The 25,943-nt window shown below is 33.7% G+C and overlaps 1 protein-coding gene across 4 annotated transcripts in view; it reads right to left on the minus strand.

The window, feature by feature from the left end:
* The window catches only part of LOC105248809 (serine/threonine-protein phosphatase 2B catalytic subunit 2), a 90,400-nt gene that overhangs the window by 21,583 nt on the left and 42,874 nt on the right, over positions 1-25,943 (minus strand). For 2 of the 4 annotated variants that reach the window (XM_025408592.1, XM_025408591.1), the window contains exons 6-9: positions 16,167-16,306; positions 8,527-8,698; positions 8,224-8,350; positions 7,899-7,979 (exon numbers count right to left, since the gene is read on the minus strand). In XM_025408592.1, the coding sequence (XP_025264377.1) occupies positions 7,899-7,979; positions 8,224-8,350; positions 8,527-8,698; positions 16,167-16,306 (520 nt within the window). Of the gene's footprint in view, positions 1-2,630; positions 2,664-5,303; positions 5,307-7,898; positions 7,980-8,223; positions 8,351-8,526; positions 8,699-16,166; positions 16,307-25,943 lie in introns of all 4 variants that reach the window. The other 2 variants (XM_025408589.1, XM_025408590.1) reach the window with 2 other exon arrangements.

Here is a 25,943-nt window from a genome sequence, read left to right on the forward strand (position 1 = left end):
TTTCACCCAACTTTCCCCGACTAATCCGCCGAGCTTTATGAAACTCTTCTCGAGGCGAGAGCATAAATTTCACGCGGAGGATGATTCCGTTGTTCTTGTCTCACAGACGAGTCCTCCGAATCGCGAGTCATGCGGAAGGAACGACCCCGTGTTTCCCGTTGCGCGCATTTGCGTGGCATTACTTTGGATTCGAGAGCACGCTTCAGGTGTCGAGAAGAAAGTGTCCGCGAGATCTCAAGGGGGAGAGAGAGATTCATCTCCCCCTTTACTTTACGAAAACATCTCTCTATTCATCAATGATCTAGTAGCAGTACATTTCGCGATATGATCAATTCTAGGGTTGCACAAGACCCAAGACAAGACAATATATATTCGTAAAAATATTGTATTGAAAAACTTTTAAAAATTTAAATCTTGTCTTGGTCTCGAGTGAATATCGGTAGCAAAAATCTTGTCTTGTATTGTCTTGTCTCGATTTTATTAACAATTTTTTATCTAATATTAAAAAATTATTTAAATAATATTTAACAATTTTTGTGATATAATTTGAAATAATTATTACTATTGTATTATATTTTAATTATAATTATTACTATGTAATCGATATAAATGCCGTCTATTTATTTAAAAAAACATTTACCGTTTTATGGAAAACAGAAATTAATAACTATTTACAGGCTCCAAGGGAATGTGCAGATATAAATATTTTGGAGTGGTAAAAAATTCAGGTTCATATTTATCCCACATTGTCAAAAATGGCTCGAGACATTTTAAGTTCAACTGTCTCGTCCGTGACAGTAGAAAGACTTTCCTCAATAGAAACTCTGTCTATGTCAAAAAATAGAACCAGATTACAAAGTAAATCTTTAAAAGCACTAATGTGCATCAATTCCTGGGTGAAATACTCTTTAACGTCTAAAATTTGCGAGTTTGATTTCTAATTTATAAAAATGTTATATTGTATTAATATTAAATGTTTTTAAATTTATCAATATGAATGTTTTTATTGAATAAAATTTTTTTAAATTCGTATATAGTGATGCTTTTTCATTTACAAATCTAAACATTTTAGTTTTTTTGAGAACCAATAATCTTGACAAGACTAATAATTTTGACAGTCTTAGTCTTGGTACTGTCTTGATAACTAATTAAAAATCTCGTCTTGATCTTGTCTCGAAATTCAAGACAAGACAAGACAATATCAAGATTAATCTTGATATATCGTGCAACCCTAATCAATCCATACCGGTTCGAGAGGTCTCGAATTAAAGGAGAAGAGATTCCTCGCATAATTCCCACCTGTATGCAACGCGATTTGTTTCTTTATCGTCGGCGAGAAGCGCAAGAAGCAGGCAAGGATGGCTTTCACAACAAAATCGAGATGAAAAAAAAAAAAAGAAAATAAGGAGAGAGGAAGGTGAGAGATCAACGGCGGGGGGGGGGGATGATTAATTTAGCGTGTAAGTAGACAACAGGGATATGTGTGATATACAAAGGCGATGTGTAACGCAATAGAAATCAGTGCGAAACGGAGAAGGAAACGGAAGAGACGAGCGAGAACGACAATTAATGTTCTCTGACAGTTAATGGACGATTTGTAATGTTAGCTCAATCCAAAGTCCGAGAACGCTTATACAGAGCACGTTTAAAGGAAATAGAAGATGATGACGTAGATAGAAATATGTAAGTATATAGATATAGATAAAGATATAAATATATATATATATATATATAAAATATACATATATATATATGTATACACAAGAACGAAGAGAAAAATCAACTCAACAAACGAGAAAACAATATTTCGCGTGGAACGTTCGTGTCGACGTTGTTCTACTGGTAATGTCATTCGTGCGAGCTTCGAATTACAGTCCCCCTGGGGGGATCTATCTAGTCGGACTAAAAGTATCCTCCCCATATGTCCGACGGGAGAAAAAATATAGCTATAGGAGTATAATTTGAGTGATCGAAATGATTAAATGATAATGTTACTTCTCGTCGTGCCTCCGACGCACAAGTATCGATCGTAATAAAATATCAATTCCGTTGTGCAAAAGCTCATAGGATAAAGAACGTCGATTGCGCGAGATCGTTATCGTCTTATTATTGCCGGCGAAAAAAAAAAGTTGTCCTTCGCGCCATTATCACGAAATTGCGCATTAAGGAATTGCCACATTTTTCCACGTCATTAGGAGAAAATTGCACGGGTGTGTTTGCGGAGCGGGGGTACACACACTCGCGTCCCCAGCAGAAAAACGCGTCACGAGGCGCATCCGCGCGACGAAAAAAACGAAAAAAACGAAAGGAAAAAACGAAAAAGAAAAAGACAAAAAAACGGAAACGAAAACGAAACGAAACCGAAACGCAACAGAGAGAGAGAGAGAGAGAGAAAGAGAGAGAGAACACTGGCGTAGAGTAAAACGAAAAATCAACACGAAGGAGTTAAGAGATATATCATATATATATCGCAATAAAAGAATTAAAAAAAAAAAGGAAAAAAAAAAAAACAGATCTCTCGTGTTTCAATTTTTTTTTTTTTTTCTTTTGGGTTACTCTTGGCACGCACGAAAAGAAGAAAAAAATCTTGGCTCTTCAAAAGTAAGTCGTCGGCTCTCACGGGGACTTACCATTCTTTTTTTGGACAACGACTTTGGCGGCGACTTTACGGGGGTTGCCGAACGATCGGAGATTTTGAGTGGTAGTAGTAGAAGTAGTAGTAGAAGTAGTAGAGGTAGTAGTAGCATAGTGTCGTGCCGAGATAGGAGGAGTCCAAGGCCAGTGTGATTGATACAAATATAATAGAGAAGGAGTACGATAAAAGACAGTCAGTGCAACTTCGGGGGGGGGGGTGTTGTTGGGGGGTTGGGGGGGCCAGAGGGGGTTGCTCGGGGGGGGGGTGTGGGCGGCGCGTATATGTCTCGCAATAATTAAAGAAGGCGAAACGAGGCTGACGGGAAGGAAAGAGGGGGACCGTATTCTTATTGATCGAAACACCGGGACGATTCTCTACTTGAAATCTTTTTTTTTTTTTTCTTTTCTTTTCTTTTCTTTTCCCTTGTTCTTCTTCTTTTCTCGATCAAAACGACCTAGCCGCAAGATAGGGAGGAGATATTCTCTCGCGAGCGAATTCTTTTCGGGTGAGACGTGAAAAGGGGTCGAGGAGGGAAGGGGGGGCGGTCGGGGAGAGGGGCTGCTTGACTTTCTTTCGGTGATTGGACCCGGTCCGATGGATGGATGCTATTAAGAATCGCGGTCGTCCGTTCGATTGACACCGGAGGTGTATCGATCTGACCCCCTTGACTGCGCCGACGAATTAGTTTGCGCCCCTTTTTCGGAAGGTAACGTGAAAAAAGTCACAAAGACCACGAACTCTCTAAAAGTGAATCAGTGAAAACATCACTAATTTAAACAGTAAAATAAGATTTCACTGAGAATCAGTGAGTATTTTACTGATCTTCAATGGAAACGCTTATTTTTTTGTTATTTTATCTTATATCTCACTGATTATGGTCGGTTAAAATAAAATGCACTGTAAAATCAGTAAATTTTACTGTAAAACCAGTAATCGCTAGTTCGTTCATTTACAATCATTATATCTCTCGTATTTAATTTTAGTTATAAGAATTATATAAAGTTTGCAAAGAGCGACATTTAAAATTAGAAGTATTACTTCGATTTAATTTCTGATACAAGCTCAATAGAGAGGCTTCAGATATTAAATCGTTCTTCATAAGTCGGACAAATAAATGTCTGGCGACTTAATAAAAATTATTTGTTCGTTATCTATTTAAAATAACAAGTTCAATATGTATGTAATATAAATAAAATAAAATTTTTAATATAATAAATATTTAGTAAATATAAATAAAATTTTTAATTTTATATGAAATAGATAGAGAGATGAATTCTAGTTAAATATTACTGACAATAACGAAAGAAATATTACTGATATTGAGAAATATTATTGATTGAAACAGTCAAAATTATTAACTGATTGTTTCAATAAAATATCACTGATTTACAGTGCTGTACTTATAACTTCTGTAATCAGTGACTATTTACTGTTTTTCAGTGATAATACACTGATTCACTTTTAGAGAGAAGCTCCATCCGTCGGTTCCCGGGAAGCTGGTCTTGATCTTCTTACGGTGCCCCGTAGAATTATACATACACATATGACATGTACGAAAAAGAAAGTAAGAAAATAGGCCAGCGGGGAGGCGGGGAGAAAAATTGAAACTGACAATAGAATTCGGACAGTGGTAAAGTGAATCGGAGCGAATGGTAAAATGAATGAAATCGATCTAGAGATATTCTCGAGAGTGACATCGAGAAATAATTAAGACGGGAATCTCCGAATAACGATCTGACCTCATCTTATCCGCTGAGATGCATGCGTGAATGAAAAATGCGTAATGCGCAAGATGGCAGATGACGTGTCCTCGCGATTAGCTTCGAACGTCGGATCGATTCGGAAAGATACGCCATACATTTGCATTTTCTCGTAAAACTCGAAAAGCAGTCGCGCTCCGAAAAAATCGTGCCACTTCAAATGCCATCTTGAACGAAACGTATGGAGACAGGGTGAAGATGCTATGAAATGGATGCAGAAAATCAAAGGCTACCATGGGTGAAGATGTAAAAATTCAGGCTAAGTGCCGTCGAGACACGTCGAATATGTATTACACACATATACATACGTATAATCGGGGAGTAAAAATAAAAATGCCAAAAAGAGAAGAAGAGATACGGAGAGAGAGAGAGAGAGAGAGAGAGAGAGAGAGAGAGAGAGAGAAGATGTGAGAGAAAAAACGAGAAAGAGAGAGAGAGAGAGACAGAGAGAAAGAATCTCGTACCTCGAGAGATCGCAAGTATCATGAAACAGATGGTCAAAGATAAAAAGACAGAAACATATATATATAAAAAAATATAATATATATATAGTATATATATATATACATATATATACACACACATATATATATACATACATGTAGAGATTATAAAGAAACGAAACGGAAACAAGGAAAGAAGAAAAGAAAAAAGAAAAAGAAAAAAAAAACGCAGACACGAATGGTTCTTCTCCCGGAAAGGAAATGTGACACTTCGCGGCCGAAGAGAGACTTAACAAAGAAAAAAAAAAGAGGGAGAGAGAGAGAGAGAGAAAGAGAGACAGAAAGAGATAGAAAGACGAGAAATTCGACATCGAGAGAAACTACTATGAAATAGCTAAAAATTAATGATAATCAATGAAGCTCTTAATCGTGTGACGTCTAAAAGAATCGAGCGGCGTTTCTTACCATCTGTCCGTGCAGCGAGTGAAAATGCAAACAGAAAAAGAATTCAAGATTTGTATCTGGAAGTTCTCTAAGAGAGTGAGATCGTGGTGGGGGGAAAATGATAGAGATATTTCAACAGATCGACTACTCTTCTTCGGCGCGATGTGTGTATATATATATATATATATATATATATATATATATATATATATATATGCATATATTTGGGAAATCGCGCGTCGGGACGCCATCTTTTTTTTTCCCCTTTGAAATTTCCGCTCGAAGAGGTGAAATTTTTATGTAAGAGGTGCGCGAGCATTAGCAGAATCGTGTGAATCCAAGGGGTGTACGAAAATACTCAGTGTACGACGTAGTATTCACAGGTGCTGTCGTATCGATCGATTGCGAAAATAGAGATTGACCGTGATAGATCGATCGTGCGCGTGAGATTCCGACTAAAATCAAATTCATATTAAATTATTCATAATTTAATTATTATATAATTTAATATATATAATTTATGAAATTTAAAATAAAATTCGCATTCCTTCGGAGAATAGCAAAAAATGAGGATCGCGTTAAGGATGTATTGGATGGACCGTCTGTCCCAAAAGTTAATCCAAAGTATCAAAAAATTAAACTTGGGTAGAATACGAATTCTAATTGATCAAACATTTTTTAAAAATCACGAAATCATACTTCAAGTATTCTTTAATACAAATAAGTTTTAATTTCCAAGAAAATGTTGCCACGTTTTATCATCAAACCGATAGTCACAGTTAGTTTTGAATAATAATTTCAAAACGAGCAAATAAATCGTTTAAAAACTTTATAGGAACATTTTTACATGTATGAAGAATATAATATTAGAAAATGAAATTTTTATCATCGTTTTTTTTATAGTTTGTGAATAATTTATTACCTGTCTCTTTACATAAGATCCTATGTTAAAGTCGCAAAATTCAAAAATTAATAACTTTTAAAAGAGCGAGTAAAAAAATTTGAAATAATTCATGACGATTTGGAATATTATTAAGAATGTTAAATTAAAAATTCACGGCGATCTCATTGTAATATATCTCCAATACATCCTTAAATAATTATATATTCTTAAGGTGACAATTACAATATTAAAAGAAGACTATAATATTGTCGAAATTTAAAATTATTAAATTCTTCTAAGAAGACTATAAATTATTGCGTATATACGAAACAATGAACGCGTTAGTTTAAGGATGTATTGGACGAACCGTCTGTCTCAAAAGTTAATCCAAAGTATCAAAAAATTAAAGTTGGGCAGAATACGAATTCTAATTGATCAAACATTTTTTAAAAATCACGAAATCATACTTCAAAGTATTCTTTAATATAAATAGGTCTTAATTTCTAAGAAAATGTTGCCACGTTTTATCATCATTATTGCATCAAACCGATAATCACAGTTAGTTTTTAATAATAATTTCAAAACGAGCAAGTAAATCGTTTGAAAATTTTGTGGGAACATTTTTACATGTATGAAGAATATAATATTAGAAAATGAAATTTTTATCATCGTTTTTTTTATAGTTTGTGAATAATTTATTACCTGTCTCTTTACATAAGATCCTATGTTAAAGTCGCAAAATTCAAAAATTAATAACTTTTAAAGGAGCGAGTAAAAAAATTTGAAATAATTCATGACGATTTAGAATATTATTAAGAATGTTAAATTAAAAATTCACGGCGATCTCATTGATCGTAATAGATCTCCAATACATCCTTAAATGATTAAAACGAGAAAAATTAAAGACGCCCTCTCGTTGAATTTATACCGCCGCGGGCGGTTTTTCGCGAGGCTGGGCCAATCCGGACGCGCGTGCACGATCGATCCCTCTTCCCTTTCGGAGGAGAATGCGGCGATTCGCGCGGAACAGGATGTCCCGATTCATTTTTCATCGTTAGATCGTCGTCTCCGACTCTTTTCTATCGGCTCCCGCGGCGGGACATGAGGGATGAATCCGCGCATTCTCCCCGGGTGCACGTAAGTGACGTGGCCTCTCTTAGATCGTGTCGGAGCTCGTAAAAGATTCCAGATATTAGCGGAATCTCGACCCGTCTTATCGCGCTCGCCCCCGTCCGGTCCCGTCCTTCAAATCGGACGGATAAGATTGAAACGTGTCTCGCGTCACTCACCCGTTATTAGAGAGCGCATCCCGAGCAAAATAAGGGAAGTCACGGCAATAGTTTGCGTTTTCCCCTTCCACGATTCTTTTCTTATGATTGCGTAATTAAACTTGAAACGGAATGTCTCTCCAATTTCCCCGAAAGATGGCCATCGAGATGAGATCGCGACGTGTTCTCTTCTTCTTCTTTTTTTTTTTTTTTTTTTTTTCGAAAAATGTCCTTGTGTGATTACGCGATTGTGTGATTCTCAATTCGTGTCTTGTACAGGATTTTTATTAGACAAATAAACCTCTCAGACGCGTTAAGGGTAGCATCGAAGAGGGTACAACAAGGCAAGGCTCTGATCACGATATAAGAGCGACCAGTCCGAGTGCCGATTTTGCTCGAAATATCTGCAAAATAATAGTGTATACGGATTAAGGTGGGGGGAACGAGCTAGATGATGGACATTACCTTCCTCGAGCGCGTCGTCGCCGTCGCTCATCAGCTCGTCGTCCGAGCAAATGTTCAGCACGTTCACTAACATTTCTGTGACTGGAAAATCCAAAAATCGCTATTAAATTCTGAACGAAGCACTTGTAAACAACCTTGCAATATTCTTACATGTCTCGAGGTTTATTAGGAATTAATTATCTAAATTATCACGCATTTGAATTTTTCTTATACACAAATTTTTTCGAGATACCCTCTGATCGTCAGAGATATTGCATTAAAAAAGAAATAGATATGAGGGATTAATTTTTTTTACAGATCCTCATGTGCCACCGGCACGACTTACCTTTCTCGCCGACAAACGGCAAGGACCATGTGAAAACGTCCATGAAATTGGGTAGCCAGTAGGGATGTGGCGAACAGTTGAATTGCCTAATATTCATCACGTTGTTCTCGTACTTTAACACCGCCGCCTGCGGGCAATAACGAGCATCGGATTTTTACGATTGCCAGGACAGCAATATACGGTCCCACCACCGGTGGTCGTATATAAACGGACAATGCTCCGCATTTATGCGACCGTTAAATTAATATCGATCGCGACAGGTTGGTGTAGTAGCTTCACGCAGACGCAAAACTGGACTTTTACCTTGTTGTTGTACACATCGAGATAATTGGGCGCGCTGAAGATGGTGATAAGCGATGGGAAGCCCGTCGTCTGAGATTTCCGGTACATACGATATCCAGCGTCCTGAGCCTCGTGCGCCCTTATAATGCTGAGCAAATTGTTGTTTTGCAGAAAGTCGCAACACGCCGCGTAACTGGAAGCAGAAAATTAGGAGTGTCAATAATCATCGCACTGAGAAAAGTCGTTTGATTGTATCAACAAGACAAGTATATGATTGAAGGCATTTTGGAGAAATCAAACAAGAATTTCTAGTTATCACGATCAGACTCGATTTTTTATAACTAGAACGTTTGATAGATTTTACTATAAGGATTTGGTTAGTATTTTCTGGTTGGATCTATCAAATTTCTTGTTACATTAATTTCTTCGCTTGATTCTTAAGAAAGTATTGGAGATATATTATCAATGAGATCGTCGTGAATTTTTAATTTAACATTCTTAATAACATTCTAAATCATCATGAATTATTTCAAATTTTTTTACTCGCTCCTTTAAAAGTTATTAATTTTTGAATTTTGCGATTTTAATATGGGATCTTATGTAAACGTTCAAAAGAAAGGTAATAAATTATTCACAAACTATAAAAAAACGATGATAAAAATTTCATTTTCTAATATTATATTCTTCATAGACGTAAAAATATTCCCACAAAGTTTTCAAACGATTTACTTGCTCGTTTTGAAATTATTATTAAAAACTAACTGTGATTATCGGTTTGACGCAGTATTGATGATAAAACGTGGCAACATTTTCTTGAAAATTAAGACCTATTTATATTAAAGAATACTTTGAAGTATGATTTCGTGATTTTTAAAAAATTTTTGATCAATTAAAATTCGTATTCTGCCCAACTTTAATTTTTTGATACTTTGGATTAAGAGACGGACCGTCTAATACATCCTTAAACTAAAGCGTTCATTGTTTCGTATGTACGCAATAATTTATAGTCTTCTTAGAAGAATTTAATAATTTTCAATTTCAACAATATTATAGTCTTCTTTTAATATTGTAATTGTCACCTTAAGAATATATAATTATTTAAGGATGTATTGGAAATATATTACAATCAATGACATCGTCGTGAATTTTTAATTTAACATTCTTAATAACATTCTAAATCGTCATGAATTATTTCAAATTTTTTTATGCTCCTTTATTTCTTGCTCCTTTAAAAGTTATTAATTTTTGAATTTTGCGATTTTAACATAGGATCTTAGGTAAACGTTTAAGAGACAGGTAATAAATTATTCACAAACTATAAAAAAACGATGATAAAAATTTTATTTTGTAATATTATATTCTTCATAGATGTAAAAATATTCCCACAAAGTTTTCAAACGATTTACTTGCTCGTTTTAAAATTATTATTAAAAATAACTGTGATTATCGGTTTGACGCAATATTGATGATAAAATGTGGCAACATTTTCTTGGAAATTAAGACCTATTTATATTAAAGAATACTTTGAAGTATGATTTAAAAAAATTTTTTTATATTAAAGAATACTTTTGATATTATTGAATTTTTTTTTAGAATTTATTTATATTAAAAATTTAGTATGATTTTTAAAAATTTTGATCAATTAGAATTCGTATTCTGTCCAACTTTAAATTTTTGATACTTTGGATTAACTTTTGAGACAGACGGTCCGTCCAATACATCCTTCATTTAACTCGTATTCAATATTTGCCATGAAATGTATATAAAAACTAGTATTAACATTAAATCCAAAGTATATTTGTTTCTCTTAGAGCAATAGTGCCAGAAAGGATGCTACTATCTGACTGGGTGTGTTTGATTGCATTGTCTTGCATCACTGTTTATCAGTTTAATTTCTAACAAATTGAATTTAAAATAATTTATTCAATATTTGAATAATTAAATTTATCCATTAATCCCGTGTTGGAATTCAGAATATTAAACAGACTTTTGAGATTAGATGGAAAAAATTTTAGACGACTTGGTGCTGGCGAGTTTAGTATTATTAACCAAAAAATTTGATAAATTTGACAGGAAGAAATTATCAGATTCATCTGGTATTTTCTACAAGAATTCTAGTTTGTTCATTTTCCAATAGACATACTGGTTGAATCTACCAGAATTCTAATTAATGAACAGATTTTTTCTCAGTGGTAAACGAAATTATTTCCAAATTATTTATTATCACGTATTATATAATAATTTATTTGTATTAATTACATATTTAACACTTAGATATTTATATAAAGAATATTTGAAGTATGATTTAAAAAAATTTTTTAATAAAAATTTAAATAATAGAATAATTATTTAAAATATATAAAGAATAAAAATTTAAAAAATTTTTGATCAATTAGAATTCGTATTCTGTCCAACTTTAAATTTTTGATACTTTGGATTAACTTTTGAGACAGACGGTCCGTCCAATACATCCTTCATTTAACTCGTATTCAATATTTGCCATGAAATGTATATAAAAAACTAGTATTAACATTAAATCCAAAGTATATTTTGTTTCTCTTACGAGCAATAGTGCCAGAAAGAGGATGCTAGCTATCTGACTGGGTGTGTTTGAGTTGCATTGTCTTGCATCACTGTTTATCAGTTTAATTTCTAACAAATTGAATTTAAAATAATTTATTCAATAATTTGAATAATTAAATTTATCCATTAATCCCGTGTTGGAATTCAGAATATTAAACAGACTTTTGAGATTAGATGGAAAAAATTTTAGACGACTTGGTGCTGGCGAGTTTAGTATTATTAACCAAAAAATTTGATAAATTTGACAGGAAGAAATTAATCAGATTCATCTGGTATTTTCTACAAGAATTCTAGTTTGTTCATTTTCCAATAGACATACTGGTTGAATCTACCAGAATTCTAATTAATGCAACCAGATTTTTTTCTCAGTGCGTAAACGAATTTTCCAATTATTATACACGTATATATAATAATTTAGTTGTATTAATCCCTCTATTTAACACTCTAGTATTTTAATAAATAATTTGAAAAGTGCTATAAAAAAATCTGGTTTAAAAAATTTACAATCAAGTAGATACCACAATTTTGGAGGCAAATTATCCGATAAAATTAATATAAAATAAATGTGTCTCATAAATATTCGTATAACACAGATTGTGAAAATTAATAAACATTTATTTGGGGAAAGCGTGCACCGCAAAATCGTGACCTAAATAACGTCGTAATGCTCTTTTGGCACTCGCATCGAAAACAATTATTCGACTGCCAAATAATCAATCTTAATTTGCCGAAATACATAACAACTGTGCAATTTCGTTAATGTCACAGTACGAATCTGCAATTGTACGTTGGAACGTTAAACATTTAAGTAAGTATTGTCAATTTATTTCGCGACAGTAAACTGTAAACCTCGCTTTCAATTTGCCAAATTCATCATAGTTCGAATTTTTCAGGCTTTCGATCGCTGTCAACCGGACATTGGATGACGGACGGTCGTGTCACACGGTCTCGTGCGGGTTCGCATAAACAAATTAAGCCCTGAAAGACGTCAACAGGACGACCCTTTTCGCGCTGCCATAACTGACCTGACCGAGCATCGTGAGAAATGTTTGCCCCGCGTCGCGGCAGGATCATTAGCAGCCATTAAGAGCCGTTCGCAGCGTCGACAAAGATTAATGACAAGATGAAATCTCTCGAAAACCGTATGGTCGGTATCGATCCTCCAAGTCGACGTATACCCACGCATTTCAGGATGCGTGACGATAAAATACAACGTGTTTCGCTCGGTTGGCTCGTCAAAAACGTACGTATAAGTCGCTCGGAGTCGTTAAGGGAAACCTCCTTCACGAGTCGGGCGCGAGTAGCGCGAGTCAGGATACGGTCGGACGACCGGCGGGTGATTACAGTAGCTAGACTACTTGCATACTGCTCGAGACGCGGGGGTGATTTATGTTCGCGTGAAACTTAATGCACCTATCCTTGTACCTATCCTTGGCCGAAACACGATAATGCGAGAATCGAAAATGAGAAATTAACCGAGCGGGCAAGGTAAGGCAAGGTAAGAGAGTTAACGCCTCACCCACAACGTCTTCATAACGGCCATTATTATCCTATCGCGATCGCGATCATTTGCGCCGACGTGTATATTAATCAACACAGCTCTCTCTCTTGATTATTAAAATTACTTTCCTAAAACATCCACGCCATATCTGCTGAAGAAACACCCGAGTGCAGTCTAATCCTACGTGAAAAATTAACTGCATCATGAAATAAAAATGGCATTTATAAGTATATTCAATATCGATCCCTGCAATGAGAAAAAAATCTGGTTGCATTAATTAGAATTCTGGTAGATTCGACCAGTATGTCTGTTGGAAAATGGACGAACCAGAATTCTTGTAGAAATTACCAGATGAATCTGATTAATTTCTTCCTGTTCAATTTATTAAATTTTCTGATTAATAATATTGAACTCACTAGCATCAAGTCGTCTAAAATTTTTTCCATCTAATCTCAAAAGTCTGTTTAATATTTTGAATTTCAACAAGATTATTGGATAAATTCAATCCAGATTATTGAATAAATTATTTTAAATTCAGTTTGTTAGAAATTAAACTGATAAACAGTCATGCAAGAAGAGGATGAAGCTCAAACACACACAATCAGAGAGCTAGCGTCCTCTTTCTAGCATTACTGCTCGTACGAGAAAAAAAAATATACTTTGGATTTAATGTTAATACTAGTTTTTTATATACATTTTATGACAAATATTGAATACGAGTTAAGTTAAGAAGCAAGCAAAGAAATTAATGTAACAAGAAATTTTATAGATCCAACCAGAAAATACTAATCAAATCCTTATAATAAAAGCTATTAAACATTCTAGTTATAAAAAATCGAGTTATCATGATAACTAGAAATTCTTGTTTGATTTAACCAAAATGTCTTCAATCATATACGTTGGTACAATCTTGTTGGTACAATCAAACGATTTTTCTCAGTGTATTTCCTCTCTATTGGATAACTTGTACTCTGAAGGATTAAGATACTGGAATTTTCAATTTATCACGTTCTGCCTCGCAAACAATACACGCGCGATAAACAAGCGGGCAGGAAACGGACGAGCAGACGAGACGGTTGACACTTAACGAATCTCGGTGCTCATTAGCACGGTCATTCGTACAATTAGCGGGTCTCTGAGAGAAGCTGTAGCACCTGCGGTTTGCTGACGCTGTCGTATTACACGGCCGTTATTAATCCTCGCGTAGGACAAACCGCGGACGTGTCCACGGACGCTGACGTAGGGTGACCCGACGAGGGAGCGTGACACATGTAGGAAGATCTCAGAACTCGGAAGAGAAAGAGAGAGAGAGAGAAAGTCAAAGTTACTTCGTTTCACGCTATGTGATCGCGTGGGCTGCACCCAACGTGCTTCCGGTTGCCGCTCGAGACAAACGGCGAGATAATTACCTCCCTCGTGAAGCAGAGGAAGAGGAAGGGAACGGACAGCTGGAAGGGAAAAGCGAAAAAATCGAGTCCGATGACAACTGCGAGATATATCGCGCAAGCATATCGTATTTCCACGTGGCAAGAGGCGAAAGGAAATCTGGCCACTGCGCTCGGATGGCGAGAGACCTCGTTTCTCTCTTTTTTTCTCCGGCTAATACGATCTTTTATTGTTACATTAACGCGCCGTGATAAACCGACACTGGGTATATCGATGTGTCTCTGTTAATAACGAGTATCGCGCAAATGCATTTTTTTAAAAATCATTTTTTAATATTTTCCGTCAGAAAATTCTATTTCCAAAACGAGTATTATAATTCGTGTAGGTTTGTATACTCGATTGTATTTTTTTATAATTGATAAATAAAAGAAAGGTTTTTTTTTTGGAAAAAAACGTGTACGAGTAATTTTTCTGATTTTTTTAGCTCAATTCTGAATGGAAACACTCATGGTTTTTGAATTTAATAAAAGGAAATTAAAGATAAAGAGTCTTTTAAAAATATTGACCAAGCTTCAAAGAAAGAATCAGATACAATAAAATCATATTCTTCGATTAATTTCTACTAAATACACTAATAAATATCATACAATAAAATAAATTGGAGAAAACTGGACATTGTCGGTCGGAAAAATCGATCCTACCCCAAAGTTTGTACTCTCTAAAAGTGAATCAGTGAAAATATCATTAATTTAAACAGCAAAATAAGATTTCACTGAGAATCAGTGAGTATTTTACTGATCTTCGGTGGAAATGCTTATTTTTTTGTTATTTTATCTTATATCTCATTGATTATGGTCAGTTAAAATAAAATTCACTGTAAAATCAATAAATTTTACTGTAAAACCAGTAATAATCGCTAGTTCGTTCATTCACCACTACAATTGCTATCTCTCTATTTAATTTTAGTTATAAGAATTATATAAAGTTTGCAAAGAGCGACATTAAAAATTAGAAGTATTACTTCGATTTAATTTCTCATACAAGCTCAATAGAGAGGCTTCAGATATTAAATCGATCTTTATAAGTCGGACAAATAAATGTCTGGCGACTTAATAAAAATTATTTGTTCGTTATCTATTTAAAATAACAAGTTCAATATGCATGTAATATAAATAAAATAAAATTTTTAATATAATAAATATTTAGTAAATATAAATAAAATTTTTAATTTTATATGAAATAGATAAAGAGATGAATTCTAGTTAAATATTACTGACAATAACGAAAGAAATATTATTGATATTGAGAAATATTACTGATTGAAACAGTCAAAATTATTAACCGATTCTTTCAATAAAATATCACTGATTTACAGTGCTGTACTTATAACTGCTGTAATCAGTGACTATTTACTGTTTTTCAGTGATAATATCACTAATTTAAACAGTAAAATAAGATTTCATTGAGAATCAGTGAGTATTTTACTGATCTTCAGTGGAAACGCTTATTTTTTGTTATTTTATCTTATATCTCACTGATTATGGTCAGTTAAAATAAAATACACTGTAAAATCAGTAAATTTTACTTTAAAACCAGTAATCGCTAGTTCGTTCATTTACAATCGCTATCTCTCTTGTATTTAATTTTAGTTACAAGAATTATATAAAGTTTGCAAAGAGCGACATTTAAAATTAGAAGTATTACTTCGATTTAATTTCTGATACAATCTCAATAGAGAGGCTTCAGATATTAAATCGATCTTTATAAGTCGGACAAATAAATGTCTGGCGACTTAATAAAAATTATTCGTTCGTTATCTATTTAAAATAACAAGTTCAATATGCATGTAATATAAATAAAATAAAATTTTTAATATAATAAATATTTAGTAAATATAAATAAAATTTTTAATTTTATATGAAATAGATAAAGAGATGAATTCTAGTTAAATATTACTGACAATAACGAAAGAAATATTACTGATATTGAGAAATATTACTGATTGAAACAGTCAAAATTATTAACCGATTCTTTCAATAAAATATCACTGATTTACAGTGCTGTACTTATAACTGCTGTAATCAGTGACTATTTACTGTTTTCCAGTGATAATACGCTGATTCACTTTTAGAGAGTATTGTCAAGTTAACATATTGAAGGCAAACTCTCTCTCAGAGACCACGTCACTCACCTGTAAAAGTATGAACAACCCCTGACGCTATTGTGGGAGAAATGCTCCGCATTCTTCTCGTTGCCAAAGTCCTCGAGGGGATCCGACCAGAGGAGATCGCACATCGGCCCGAACGCCGGCGGCTCTTTGAACCTGTCCAACTGAAACAGCAAGTCAATCGAATTAGCCCAAGGATTTAACTGACAGCGCAATGGATTGTTCGCGCGGTCGCGCGCAAATACGCCGTAATTTTCGGCGTAATTGTACGAGCCATTGTCGATTTTAGCGAATTCGCAGTGGTTTGGTCAGTTGGATTACGCTTTGACCGATCCTCTATTCAGTGGCTTAATCAGTTATGTTGCGCGTGAAATTTTAATCATTCTGTCTCCCTCTCGATTTTATTCCTTGATCATCTCGTGAACTGTCAGAATCAAAATCACGATAAAGTCGTCCAACTGTCGCGCTCGATTCCTCCATGCTCGAGAGAAATGTGTCTCAATATGTCGAAATTTAAAATTAAATTGTAATTTGACAGTGATTGGTGCGTGGCAGTGTCGACATGCGGATCGAGCAGCGACAGAGTCTCGAGGGGAGACAATTCTGATGCGAGTTTACGTGTTATGACAGCGCCGAACGAAGTGCGTGTAAGCCGGATCGTTTGGCAGATTGCATTAATCAGGCCACGATATCTGACAATGTGCTCACCGCGGATTTCTAAATGCCTGTCGGCTCCTATTAATTGATCGCCAAGCTTTGAAATTCAATATTTGACATCGTCAAGATGACGAAGCCAAATTCTATCACGATGATTCTATTTCAGAGAGTGACGACGTATTATTTTTCCAACGTATAAAATTTTATGTTGAACAGGATGTTTGTTGAAATTTTATATAAAATATTTCCTGCCCCTAACTTTTGTTGAAAAAAATTCCAGGTAAAGATAATATTTTAAGGATACTTTTAATGTAATTTTTCGCATAATTTTTTAAAATAAGTTTTCTTCACATGCATTGTCTAATGTTTTTCATTCATATAAAAGAAAAATACACAAGAGCCATTTATTTTTCAAGTGCGAGATTTGCAAATGTATTGGAAAAATTGAATAGTTTTCGTAAAGTAATTTTTCACTTGTAATAATATTTTCATTTTTTATCATTAAAATTATAAAGAATACTGTATATTTAAGATTTTTGTTAAAAACGTAGAATAAGAGAGAAACAGATAAATATTCATATTTTAATCACATAATTCACAACTTGGCGGACTGCCAATGTCGACTGCTTACAATACAACAGCAAAATGATCAAAGAGAGAACTTTTTTAAAAATTCCCTAAATTCTACAGTAAAATTCCAGGTTTCCCAGAAAATAAATGTTTTTCAGAAAATAAACACTCTGCTTAATGTCATAAAAAACAGTCATACACTGAGTAAAAATCGTTTGATTGTACCAACAAGACGTATATGATTGAAGGCATTTTGGTTAAATCAAACAAGAATTTCTAGTTATCATAATAAGACTCGATTTTTTCTAACTAGAACGTTTAATAGATTTTACTTCTTTAATAGATTTTACTTTCTGGTTGGAACTATCAAATTTCTTGTTACACTAATTTGGAAAGAAAAAAACGAGGATTAAGGATCGCGTTAAGGATGTATTGGACGAACCGTCTGTCTCAAAAGTTAATCCAAAGTACCAAAAAATCAACGTTGGGCAGAATACGAATTCTAATTGATCAAACATTTTTTAAAAATCACGAAATCATACTTCAAAATATTCTTTAATATAAATAGGTCTTAACTTCCAAGAAAATATTGCCACGTTTTATCATCAATATTCCGTCAAACCGATAATCACAGTTATTTTTTAATAATAATTTCAAAACGAGCAAGTAAATCGTTTTAAAACTTTGTGGGAATATTTTTACATCTATGAAGAATATAATATTAGAAAATGAAATTTTTATCATTGTTTTTTTATAGTTTGTGAATAATTGATTAGCTGTCTCTTGAACGTTTACCTAAGATCCTATGTTAAAATCGCAAAATTCAAAAATTAATAACTTTTAAAGGAGCAAGTAAAACAATTTGAAATAATTCATGACGATTTAGAATGTTATTAAGAATGTTAAATTAAAAATTCACGGCGATCTCATTGATTATAATATATCTCCAATACATCCTCAAATAATTATATATTCTTAAGGTGACAATTACAATATTAAAAGAAGACTATAATATTGTTGAAATTTAAAATTATTAAATTCTTCTAAGAAGACTATAAATTACTGCATATATACGAAACAATGAACGCGTTAGTTTAAGGATGTATTGGAACCGTCTGTCTCAAAAGTTAATCCAAAGTACCAAAAAATCAAAGTTGGGCAGAATACGAATTCTAATTGATCAAACATTTTTTAAAAATCACGAAATCATACTTCAAAGTATTCTTTAATATAAATAGGTCTTAATTTCCAAGAAAATATTGCCACGTTTTATCATCAATATTGCATCAAACTGATAATCACAGTTATTTTTTAATAATAATTTCAAAACGAGCAAATAAATCGTTTGAAAACTTTGTGGGAACATTTTTACATGTATGAAGAATAAAATATTACAAAATGAAATTTTTATCATCGTTTTTTTATAGTTTGTGAATAATTTATTACCTGTCTCTTAAACGTTTACCTAAGATCCTATGTTAAAATCGCAAAATTAAAAAATTAATAACTTTTAAAGGAGCAAGTAAAACAATTTGAAATAATTAATGACGATTTAGAATGTTATTAAGAATGTTAAATTAAAAATTCACGGCGATCTCATTGATTATAATATATCTCCAATACATCTTTAATGCAACCAGATTTTTTTCTCAGTGTATGCACATCTGTATAATCCTTAAGTACGTTGAGTTTTGCAAAACGACTATTTAAGTGAGAGACGAGAGCTGGACGGACCGAGTTACTCCCGAGCTATGAAACACCCACAAAACTCACTCGGTAAGGATTTATTCCCGGCTCGTGCCGAGTCGAGCCACTCCCCTCGAATCGATGTAAAGGCTTGAAAACTTGGACGGCCAAGTTTCGCCGTGTCTACCGACGAGTTCCCGAGTGAAGTGGATATCGAAGTCTCGGGGAAGAGCACGCAAAGACAGACGCCGCAGACGAGGGCCCTCAAATATTTGTTCCGTTGATCTAATCTCGCCGAGGAAAGTCTGCCGCGCGGTCCCACATCTATCCGTCAGCCGCCTTCGGGAATCGCGTTTAATGACTTTCATGAATATGAATGATTCGGGAGGAGGAGGGAGGATATTTCGCGCAACGAAACGTCTCGCTATGGCAAACATTCAGCTCTTCCCTTCGAGATGCAATCAACGCTGATAAAATATTGAGAGCGAAGATTGAGATTTTGTTTACGTTATTCATACGCTTCATTTCTTCTCGTCGTTGCAGCAACGTTGGACTTTGGCGAAAATTTTATACGAATGCGTGTGCAATATTACGCAAGTCTGCATACATCTTTGAAAATACATACAAAAGGAACATAAGATATTTATATTTATTTTGCAGATTTTCTCGTTTTTTTTTCATAAAGCGATTTCTCAATTTGATTTCGCAATATGTGCAAATCGTTTGCGAGTCGATACACCGTGAAATTCTTTCGCTCGGTTTTTATTAAAATATTTTTAAATTTCCACGTGCGATACTCGCGTGAAATAATACCGCACGATCGTGCAATGAAAATAATCCCAAACGAGAGGATTAAAACCGATTTTAAGCAATGAGTTCACTCAAATATTTAATCGAAATAAATAACATATGGTATCGAGAGAGAGAGATGCACAATGAATTTTATAAACGCAGGATGACAATATTCACGAAATATTATTCGCAATACGTTATCTTAAACTTCAATCATAATAAAGATAAATCTAATTTTCGACCTCACATCATAAACAAATAATAGACAAAAGAATTAAAATCTTTCTCCTTCTATTTATCAAACATACTAATTATTAATTACATGGAATAGCTTAAAGAAATTATTTTGCATAATTTATATTAAAAAAAAAATTCAATCTTTTTTCTTTATTCTCTCCCATAGACAAAAGGGTTAAAATCTTTCTCCTTCTATTTGTCTAACAAATTAATTATTAATGACATGGAATAACTTATATAAATTATTTTGCGTAATTTATATTTTTTGAAAAAAAAATTCAATCTTTTTTCTTTATTCTCTCCCATAGACAAAAGGATCTTTCTCCTTCTATTTATCTAACAAACTAATTATTAATTACATGGAATAGTTTAAAGAAATTATTTTGCATAACTTATATTCAAAAAAAATTCAATCTTTCTTCTTTATTCTCTCCCATAGACAAAAGGATTAAAATCTTTCTCCTTCTATTTGTCTAACAAACTAATTATTAATTACGTGGAATAAACTTATATAAATTATTTTGCATAATTTATATTTTTTGAAAAAAAAATTCAATCTTTTTTCTTTATTCTCTCCCATAGACAAAAGGATCTTTCTCCTTCCATTTTTAACAAATTAATTATTAATACATGGAATAACTTATATAAATTATTTGCTAATTATATTTTTAAAAAAAATCAATCTTTTTCTTTATTCTCTCCATAGACAAATCTTTCTATTTATCTCATAATTAATAATATTTCATATTTTTTTTTTTTTCTTTTTTCTTTATTCTCTCCCATAGACAAAAGGATCTTTCTCCTTCCATTTATATAACAAACTAATTATTAATTACACGGAATAGCTTAAAGAAATTATTTTGCATAACTTATATTAAAAAAAAATTCAATCTTTCTTCTTTATTCTCTCCAATAGACAAAAGGATTAAGATCTTTCTCCTTCTATTTGTAAACATACTAATTATTAATTACGTGGAATAAACTTGTAAAAATTATTCTGCATAATTTATATTTTTTGAAAGATAATAAAAAATTCCAATTCTTTTTTCTTTATTCTCCCCCATTTTTGAATCTCCGCGGTATTATCAACGTGTTCGATAACACATCGGATTCCACGAATACCTGATCCCAAGTTTATTGCACGTGATCTTGATGCGAGTGACATGTAACAGGTTGCGTAATTACGTTGAATGGGTCGCATTAGTTCGCGACCCGCTTCCGCGTGAACGCATACATACACGGTGTATCGGGCGTTTATTATGATATAATGAGCAGTTGGTGCGCGATAATGACAGCGGCATTAAGTGAAGCGAGGGCGCCTTACGGCCCCCCTATCGCGTTCGCAGTATCTATAACGATTCGCAATAGTGATTCAATAGCACTATCGCGTCAGTCTTGACGCTTTTCACTTCAAAATTCAACTGCAACTGCATAAAACGTGACGTAACAGAAATCATAGTCTCTACGAGTCTCGCGTTTCATATAAAAGGTGTCCCAGACTTAACGAATCAGCCGTTAATGGTAGATTCCTGAGAGCATTTAGAGACGAAAATTCTAATACCAAAACGTTGAGGAAGACTTCATAAAAATGTTCAATTTACTGACTACTGTCGCATGGAAAATACATCGATTTTTCGATTATCTATCGATATCGATATTGCGAGTCCCTCGATTCGCTATATTTCCGAGTACAAAGAACGTAACGCGCCGATTGGTAATCTTTAATCTTGTGTAGCGCCGAAACTACATCTTCCTCAACATTTTGGTATTAAGATTTTCGTTTCCAAATGATCTCAGGAATCTACTATGAACGGCTGATTCGTTAAGTCTGAGACACCTTGTATTGAAAAAAAAATAACAAAATAAAAATAATGGGATATTATTCTAATTATTTATACGATATGGAAGCAGATAAAATTACGTCATTTATCGCAATTATGAATATTAGCTAATTAGCTAATTATGAATATTAAAATGGAGAGAATCTCGCTCTTTTTCATTCACGCGAGATATGAATACCCCTTTTTCTCTTTCGTCATGCGAAAAAATTCCCATTTGAAAGAAACATTAATTAAAATCGTGGTCTCGTGCCAAATTGTGGTCGTCGCAATGGCGCGGCTCGCGGAGGGTAAGATAAAGTGCGAAGGGGGGAAAGAAAGGGCGGGGGAGGGAGAGAGAGAGAGAGAGAGAGAGAGAGCGTCGTTCCGCGGCACGAAACAAATGTAATTCAACATGACGCTCGGCTCATTTCCTTAATGGAATGTTTCCTTTGCCCATGACAGACATCGTTATGCATCGTCTGTGGATTACGGGCGAAAAATCCTTCCACGCTCTCCCCTTTTCAACCTTCTCTAGAAGCGGAAAGCGCTCGTAATGCGCCGGATCGGCGCGATATTCTCCCTCTCCCTCTCTCTTCCTCTATCATGTCGCGACGCCACCGTTCTCGTTCGATCGATACACCTCGGACAGCGCTTTGTGTCGTATATCATACATAGAGCGTATCTCAACGGTATCCTTTACGCGCGGTTCCCACGTGGAGGATCCCTTTCAATCGTGCCCCCTGTCCGCCCACGCTCTACCTCATCTCACGATGACGCGTGTTTAATCGTGTTTGCCCCTTTATCCGCGCTCTGCCCGCGTAATCCGCGATTTATATTAATCTCTGGAAAACACGGCGCGTAAAGATCAAAGATAAACGCGTCCAGCGAGACCTCCGTCCGTTTTGTTGCCGCTGTCGGCCGTTCTCAGAGGGAACATGTGAAATACGAAAAATGAACGGGAGATCGCAATACACGGCGCGCAAAAAAATCGTTCAAAATGGCTCGCGGCCTTTCCCGTTGCTATATATATTTATAAAGGCCAGAGTAGTTAATCCTACACTGAGAAAAAAATCTGATTGCATTAATTAGAATTCTGGTAGATTCAACCAGTATGTCTGTTGGAAAATGGACGAACCAGAATTCTTGTAGGAATTACCAGATGAATCAGATTAATTTCTTCCTGTTCAATTTATCAAATTTTCTGGTTAATAATAATATTAAACTTGCCAGCACCAAGTCGTCTAAATTTTTTTTCAATCTAATTTCCAAAGTTTGTTTAATATTTTGAATTCCAACACGATTATTGGATAAATTCAATCCAGATTATTGAATAAATTATTTCAAATTCAGTTTGTTAGAAATTAAATTGATAAACAGTGCACTGAGAAAAAAATCTGATTGCATTAATTAGAATTCTAGATTCAACCAGTATGTCTGTTGAAAAATGGACGAACCAGAATTCTTGTAAGAATTACCAGATGAATCTGATTAATTTCTTCCTGTTCAATTTATCAAATTTTCTGGTTAATAATAATATTAAACTTGCCAGCACCAAGTCGTCTAAATTTTTTTTCAATCTAATTTTCAAAGTCTGTTTAATATTTTGAATTCCAACACGATTATTGGATAAATTCAATCCAGATTATTGAATAAATTATTTTAAATTCAGTTTCTTAGAAATTAAACTGATAAACAGTGATGTAAGAAGAGGATGCAGCTCAAACATATTCAATCAGAAAGCTAGCGTCCTCTTTCTGGCACTACTGCTCGTAAGAAAAAAAATATACTTTGGATTTAATGTTAATACTAGTTCTTTATATACATTTCATGGCAAATATTGAATGCGAATTAAGAAGCAAGCAAAGAAATTAATGTAACAAAAAATTTGACAGATCCAACCAGAAAATACTAATCAAATCCTTATTGTAAAATCTGTTAAACATTCTAGTTATAAAAAATCGAGTCTTATCATGACTAAGAAACTAGAAATTCTTGTTTGATTAACTAGAAATTCTTGTTTGATTTAACCAAAATGCCTTCAATCATATACGTCTTGTTGGTAAAATCAAACGATTTTTCTCAAAAACCTACTCTCTCAGAAAGGATTTCTGATAATAAGACGAAAAATATTCTTGACACATTTAATCCGGTCACACTCTTATGTATCATAAAAATGAAACAATTTTAAAACTAAAATAATAATTCTTATTCTTCTCTCTCGAAATAAATAAGATTGTCTTTATAATCTGAAAACAAGAATAATAAAGAAATCTAAGCTATATATTCTTGCACTTAGAATAATTTGATATTAGCGTCAGTAGTTGTGCGAAATTAATACGTCTGTCGCCTTTTGTAGATAGTATCAAGATCATTTCATTCTAGATTTAAGAATTTTCCATTTAAGATTAAAATATTCTTTTTTTTTAATAAAAAATATGATTGTCGCTATATCGATCCTATTTTATGATATAGATTGAAGTGTAATAGCATTAAATTTAGAAATCTTTCCTGTGGGTGTAGTTATTAACACTACCTTTCTCATCGACCCGTATGATAGTTCTTTCGAGATATTTATTTTTCCTCGAGAGAAACGTCTTGTTTTTCCAGTAGACATTTTCTTAGAAAATACCTTTAATCGTAAAAAATTAATTGGTTCCTTCCTCGATAATTTTAACCTTTAATTAAATGAGAATGTATTATTGTGAAAATCGCGGAGCAGAAGACACGAACCGGTCCACGCTGGAAGGCACTATTTTGAATGCGCTCTTAATTAATTGAAATCCGCGTCTGTATCCCTTCTGATGGCTCTTCCACCCTCTGCAAAGGGCAACGTTCAGAACAACCTGGCGCACCATCAGCGTTAAGAAGCACAAACTCTCCCTCGGGTACTTTTCAGTCCCCACGCAGGAAGACTGAGTTCCCGCGATAATGCGATTACGTGATTACGCGTGATTGTACGCATACCTCAAGTCTCTCGACTGCTAACTTGCTCGCTACTTGGGCATATAATCATCCTATCCCGGAGCTCCGCTGAAAGTTTCGCCAACCAACAGTTCGGCTCGTTAGTCATGCGGGGTATTTCGCGTTGATAGCGAGACGCAATTCTGCCTGCCTGGCAAATAGGGTTGCACAAGACCCAAGACAATATTCGTAAAAATATTGTATTGGTATTGAAAATTTTCAAAAATTTAAATCTTGGTCTTGAGTGAATATTGATAACAAAAATCTCGTCTTGTATTGTCTTGTCTCGATTTTATTTACAATTTTTTATCTAATATTAAAAAATTATTTAAATAATATTTAACATAATTTTTGTAATATAATTTGAAATAATTATTACTATTGTATTATATTTTAATTATAATTATTATTATGTAATCGATATAAATGTCGTCTATTTACTTAAGAAAACATTTACTGTTTCATGGAAAACAAAATTAATAACTATTTACAGGCTCCAAGGGAATGTTCAGATATAAATATTTTGGAGTGGTGAAAAAATCAGGTTCATATTTATCTCACATTGTCAAAAATGGCTCGAGACATTTTAAGTTCAATTGCCTCGTCCGTGCCAGTAGAAAGACTTTTCTCAATAGAAACTCTGACTATGTCAAAAAATAGAACCAGATTACAAAGTAAATCTTTAAAAGCACTAATGTGCATCAATTCCTGGGTGAAATGCTCTTTAATGTCTAAAATTTGCGAGTTTGATTTCTAATTTATAAAAATGTTATATTGTATTAATATTAAATGTTTTTAAATTTATCAATATAAATGTTTTTATTGAATAAAATTTTTTTAAATTCGTAAATAGTGATTTTTTTTAATTTACAAATCTAAACATTTTAGTTTTTTTCAGAACCAATAATCTTGACAGTCTTAGTCTTGGTATTGTCTTGATAACTAATTAAAAATCTTGACTTGATCTTGTCTTGAAATTCAAGACAAGACAATATCAAGACTAATCTTGGTATCTCGTGCAACCCTACTGGCAAATTCTCATCGAAAATTAACGTGAATTGCCCTTGTGCATCGCCTT

This window comes from Camponotus floridanus, unplaced genomic scaffold (assembly GCF_003227725.1).
Source record: "Camponotus floridanus strain SB8 unplaced genomic scaffold, Cflo_v7.5 scaffold219, whole genome shotgun sequence".
Classification (NCBI taxonomy): Eukaryota; Metazoa; Arthropoda; class Insecta; order Hymenoptera; family Formicidae; genus Camponotus; species Camponotus floridanus.